The sequence below is a fragment of the Echinococcus granulosus genome (assembly GCF_000524195.1).
Source record: "Echinococcus granulosus chromosome Unknown EG_S00089, whole genome shotgun sequence".
Classification (NCBI taxonomy): Eukaryota; Metazoa; Platyhelminthes; class Cestoda; order Cyclophyllidea; family Taeniidae; genus Echinococcus; species Echinococcus granulosus.
Window position 1 is genome coordinate 116,987 of NW_020170469.1, and position 6,429 is coordinate 123,415.

The following is a 6,429-nucleotide window of genomic DNA, read 5'->3' on the forward strand; positions in this document are numbered from 1 at the left end:
CCCACTGCTTTCTATTGGATTATTTTAATTAAGCAATATTAAGTCCTCACAGCAACCTACATAGAATGACTCCTTTAGGAAGGCAAAAATACCAGCCGATCGAATTTCAAACACCATCACCGTTATCTGCCCTATCTAGCAATAAGCATGTTGCTAAACAGTCCAAAATTATTTAAGGCACACCTCCTGAGCGAAAGTTTGGTGCAGTATGTAAAAAGTACAGGGTTGTCATGATATTGCACATTACCGAACGAAATCTATCAGCAAGCCGTAAGCAATGAAGGCGATCTAAAAAACCAATGAACTTACCCGCAAACTCCAAGAGTCAATGAATAGATCCACTGTTGGCTTTCCCTGGTAAAGGTCCATAGAGGAACTCATGAGCCTTGAAAAGATAAGGCACTCTGTAATGTGAGTGAAGGTCGGTTTGTCACTTTCAGGTAGCACTCGAGAAGGTTTAGCATTATTCTCCTTGACCACCATATCCATGTTGGTTTTTCTCACACTCCGTGGCTCCCTCAGAAGCATCTGCTCATTCGTTACCTGGTAGAAAGTATTTCTCTCTAATGCGAAGGTATTCATTTTTCGCAATTTGCTCAGTACTGAAAAAGGCTTCAGCCCAACCAGCCTGTGGACTTACAATTTCCAGTTTCCACTGCTTGAACCTCACCAATGCTTTACGCAGCAGCAAGAATGAAATATTGCCATTTAAAATGGAGAATGCGGTTTGCAAAAGATTAGTTGTTGATGGCAGTGACTGTATTGGAGAAGGCGCGACTCCACACAAAATCACGTCCTAAGAGGGGAGGGGCTCGTAAACTTGGGAAGCCTTAACCGTTTTCGAGAACGGATTTCTAATATCTGATTTCCTGTTTAATTTAAATATGGATCAAAATGTTAAATGGAAATTCGTGGAATTAGTAAGAATGACAAATAATTTTCACGTTTTTATTTCTTTGGTAAACAAGCTTAGGATAATTAGGTTATTGAGCTGTTCTTTGGCCCTTAGTGAAGAAAATCTCATACTGAAATTAATGTGAGGAGGACAAAAGAAGAACGAACTCAGCTTGAAATTTGTCATTGCACTAAAATTTATTAGATATGCAAATCTTCCCATCAAGTAGAATGCGCGTTGCTCTGGCACATCCCCACATATTCTGAAGCCTTACACGTTCAATCCGCTGTGCAGGTGGCTCAAATTCACAAGTCAAGACCAGAAAATGCATGGTTTATATAAAAGAACTAAAAAGCGAAACATTAATGCCATTTATAATACATAAGGTGATTCTAAGGATAATGTATAATTTATAGGATTAATGAATAATACTTGTGCAATTGCGTTCTACGCCTCTGGACACCAAAAATACATGCAATCAAATCTTTTGGAGAGCTTTTGTTTAAGAGGGAATGTGGATTTAATTTTAAAGTTCTCAGTTAAAATCGATTCAAAAAATATGTGTAGAGCTCCAAGTCTTTCCTAAAGACAAAGAGTACACAGCATCAGGCAGAATGTGTATAATCAACGTACCGAAGGGCTGGAGACGACTGCTATGCCGCAGGTCCTTGCTACCTTACGAAAGTACAAAGGTGGAATCCTTAATGTCCGCGTAACCAAAACGATTATCTAAGCAAGTAACTGAAGCAATTCAAGTAATTAAATTGGTGGTAAAGTATGAACACATTGGACAAAACCAAATTAAACTGCAGGAGCTTAGAGCAAAGTTACAGCACAACTTTTTCAATCATGTCGGTGACAAAAGCATCAATGCTCTGAACAGCAAAGAAAATTTGAAAATTTGCTCATAAAGGCTGTTTCTCACACAATCAAAATAGCTATAGGTTGAATGACAACGTTTTCTATGCACTTTTTTGACAGCAGACTTTCTAATAAGACACTAGTCTTGGAATCTCGGATATTTAGTCTAGGAACCGAAATGTCTGTGCTCATATAATTTAAATATCAACAGAACTTATGAGGAAATAAATACATGGAACCACAATGTAGCAAAAATGCTATATGAAAAATGCGCAATGCAGTTTCCCAACTTGTTCAAGTGAATCATTTGCATGACCAAAACGATTATGGTTACACTCAAGAGATCTTGCGTTTTGTAGCAGAAGATTTCAATGTTTGATTAGCGAAAGTTCCTAAGTCAGACAGGCGGATACAAAGAAATGTGATCATGATAAAGCAGTGGAATTCAACAAAACGACCTGTCTGGAGGTAAATATCATCCCCGATTGTCGAAGCGAAACCAAATGAAAAGACAAAACACTGTTCTCAACAGCTTTTCAGCATTGCCTTACATCTCTGACCATGATTTTCATTATTATTTATTCTATTTGGTTGGGTAGAAGATAATTTAATGCAGACCAGCAGCTCTTACCATACTTTGACAACAAGGCGTCTTATAACAGCTAAAAAAATAATCATTTAATTTACAGTAATAATGGATCTGTTTAAAGTCATCCTGCTGGACTTGCAACATCGATGCTGGAACTTAGCAGACGAGATGCTGCAATTAAAAGCCACTGATTCAAAGATAGTAGAAATATTATGCTTGTTAAGGTTCATAACATCCAATTTTCGCACTGTTACTTTAGAACTTACAAACTGGTCGCGCTGACATTCTTGGTCGCTGGAAAAGAAGCGCTTATTAGAAGATATGGTTTTATCGAAATACTAGCATGGACTTGGTGTTACTGCAGACAATAATAGATGAGAGGTGGTCCTGTACAAGTACCACAGTTCACTGATTGTTGCGTCTTAAAAATATCACCTTTAAAACTCCTTTTATTATAGTACACAATACTTCGAAATTTCAAATGAGCAACACCTATTGCTATGATTTCACGCATAAGATTGGAAAGGTGGAAATGGCTAAATGATGTAAGAGGTACGTAATTGTCATTATTTTAGTTGGAAAATAATAATTTCCCCTATGTAGTGATGTGATGGTCGCGGCTAATAAATGAGGAAGTACAGAAGATATTCAGATAAAATATCAAAATAAGGTAGGCGCCAGAAAAATAATTTTCACTCTCACTTTTCTCTCCGGAACAGATTTCTTAAATAGTGTAAATTTTGGAACGGAATAATCTAGTGATTACCGTTTATATGTCTTAATGAAAACACTGGAGTTTGGGTGGTAGAAATAATTGTCGTTGGCACGCAGCTAACGACAAATTCATACTGTCATCCAACAAAAGCAGGGAGTTTTAGGAAAATGGTATCTGCTTGCAAATGGGGTTCTGTGACACTGTCCCATTTCAGAAATGATAGGTGTTAATTTACAAGGGTTAAAAATCTAAGTAATGTCATCACTATTTGCTCTCTTCTAGCCTTTGTTTAATTTTATCGATAAAATAAATAAATTTGTAAGTAAATTTTTGCACATCCAATTTAAAGGCACCACTTTGGCAGCTGATAACTAACCATTCTCTCATCATTCATCCCTTTGTTACGTTAATACCGTGGAATTCCGTGGCTGGTTCAACAGTCACGCAAAAGTAGCAGATAAAAATAGAATTGTAGTAATGAAGCAGCATGGTTTCTGCAACAGAGTGTTTTTCTCTTAGCCAGAAGCGATTGACCTAAAGTGTTGTTAAACCTGCCCAAGAAAGTAAAGTGTCAACATCGATTCGAGCACAAAAGGAATGACAAATTTAGCTGACTGCAACTCAGAAGGCAATAATGGGGTATATCGTAAAAATGGTTTACCGAAAGCGGACTAAAAACCAAATAATGTACAAATTCCACAGCTAAAATATTTTTCTTGCGTATTTTTAAAAAGGAAGGTATTTTATGAATAACGGTCCAAAAAAAATTGGTAAGGGATATACAATTTGCTGTCACAAGTTTTAGCAAAACTCTCCTTAAAAATTAAACCTGCAAATAAGTCGGTGCATGAGATGATAGAAATTCGGAAAATATTTACGTTTAAAGTACACATTTGTGGAATGTGAGTGATGACGCAGTCGAATAATTTTTCAGGGGATGGCAAACTTATTTGAGTCTGATGCACTATCTGAATAAAGATTTTGGAATATTCGTGATTGCCCATTACAAGAATGCAGTTTTCAAGTGACCTTGTGATTATCTAGATATATTTAAAAAACGAATGACATGGTGATAAAATTGGGATTAGTGCAAAGCACAACCAATAATTTTGATCCAAGTCTGCAATTAGGTTTCTGAATGGGACCTCGCCTCCACACCCGGGCATTGGTCAATGGTATTTTGTTTATCGGACGTATCTTAGCTCATACCCGATGTCGCATTTGTGAGGCGTTAATGTACTTCTCTCAGAAAGATTTTATCCCCGTCTTTAAGCTATACAGTCAAGTAATTCATAGCGTTTCTTCTCACACGCTCCCAAATAGGATATCTAAAAAATGGCCAAAACCACAAACTTTTTCCATAAATGCATATGTATAGGCTTGCTGTGGTCACTCGCAGAAGGTGAACACTTCGCTATTTTATAGTCAGACTGGAATAGTGTTCCATCCTGAGAATTATAACCACTTTTTGACCCGCACAAACTTGGTCGGATCTTGTGCAATTATGTTTATCAGTTGTCTTTTTTGGGGCTTAAAATTTTTCTAGCTATGAAAAGCCAAGCTAAAAAATGCAATTAAACTGACCCCTAAGTTAATGCCTCTAAAATAGTTTAAAGTGCCAGCGATTGCAGTGAATTATAAATATTTCTATTAATGGAAGGACGGAATACCAGAAGATGGTTTTTACAGTGCCTAACTGTCCCAAAAATTATCCTTTGCAAAAAGACGAATTTGCAAAATGGTCTAAAAACACTTAAGTGAAACAAATTTTGCAGCTGAAAGTAAAAATAAAACTAGGTTTTAAAGTCAAATTGGCTCAAGTCACCTACGTATTAGAATATCATCTCATCTTAGGGAGTATAGTAGTATCAAACAGCATCATGGAGTGGTAACAAAGGCTTTGAAAACCCCTTGCATCAATAAAGCAAATTCAAAATCTCACATATTCTTGGAAGAATGAAATGAAATACCCAAATTTGTGGTTCTATCGATTTGAATGTTCACCTGTCACGTTTCCGGTTTGAGCATGAATTTCACCCGCTAATGACACTGTGTGCAGCACTAAAAATCATGCCTGCTGTCAAATGCCATCGTTGTGAAAGATTCTGGGCTCGTTATGAAAGATTCTGCAAACATGATGCATATCATCATTTCTTATTTACCTCCACCAGCACCTTGTTAAAACATATTATTTTGCAAGATGGTAAAGCCATTTCCTCTCTTAAAGGTGCATACAAATAATTATTTATTTAGGTATTTTCGAGTCCACAAGATTTGGCTTAGCAAATAATAAGTTACTTGGTCCATTCAAGGCGTGTCACCTCCACCTCCTCCCCTTCGTCAAGAATCGATAGTGAGGGCTTATTTGCAAAAATTGGCTTCATTTCTGAAAGATTGATGGAGTTTATTTACCATGATACGAATCAGAACAACACAGAGCATAAAAGATTAAAACTCAATGATTGCAGGCGCTGCTGCTTACATAGGGATTGTAGGAAGGGTGATTTAAACATCATCCAAGACAAATACCTTGTTATGGTAGTTCACGAAGGCCTTGTTCTTGAAAATAAAAAATGTAACGCAAACATCCGCGTTTTTTCCTGTTGTATAAGCTAAAATTCTCCAGAACTCCAAATGTAAGGTAGTAGACTCACGCATGCTTGAGTGTAGCGTTTCTATTTAAAGGAAGCATTTACTACATCGAAATCAAACGGTACCACGCTACTGAATTTAGACTTTAGTACCACGACAGTAAAATCAAACTCACTCTTAAAGATATCAGACTTGAAGACAGTTAAATTACAAAGTAAAGTGCTTAAATTATACAAAAATTGTTAAATAATAGAGTACTCTGCCACCATCCAAGGAGCAGTAATTTATGGAAAATATGGTTTATAATTATTTGTGACGCAAAAACTACTCAGACCTGCAGTATAGGGATGCATCAAGGCATACCAGTGACCATATTTTCATTTCGCTTATCAATAAGCTAGTTTCAAAGAATGTAGCACGATTAATAATGTTATTTCCTAACAGTATTTTAGAAATTTTGAGGCGAATTTATACATAAATATTGAAAATGAGGGGGGTATCATCCAGTTCTCATTACTCGCTGTTTAACTTTTGCTCAGAGAGTGTACATCCATTCCCAAAACTGTCCTCTTTTTTTCGACTTGTTTAGTAGCCTGTTTGTTGCTAGGGAATGTAGATAAAGGGCGATGATATTTCAAATTTGATCGATTAATACTTCGGCATTCCTGAAAAGTCATTGAATGTACATTGCCGTAAGGACCTAAGTTTGCTCAATTAAAAGAATCCAGTTAAAATCAGAGGGCATGTCTTTATCTTAAAACCTATTTTCGTAGTGGA

The 6,429-nt window shown here is 36.6% G+C and overlaps 1 protein-coding gene across 1 annotated transcript in view; it reads right to left on the bottom strand. All coding sequences in view use genetic code 11, as the record gives it.

Annotated features, from left to right (window-relative positions):
- Positions 1-3,803: 3,803 nt before the first annotated feature.
- The window catches only part of EGR_07871 (hypothetical protein), a gene marked incomplete at both ends in the record, with an annotated part of 4,870 nt that continues 2,244 nt past the window's right edge, over positions 3,804-6,429 (bottom strand). Inside the window, 3 exons of the mRNA XM_024497120.1 lie at positions 3,804-4,100; positions 6,016-6,089; positions 6,182-6,352. Of these exons, the coding sequence (XP_024348457.1) occupies positions 3,804-4,100; positions 6,016-6,089; positions 6,182-6,352 (542 nt within the window). The remainder of the gene's footprint in view (positions 4,101-6,015; positions 6,090-6,181; positions 6,353-6,429) is intronic.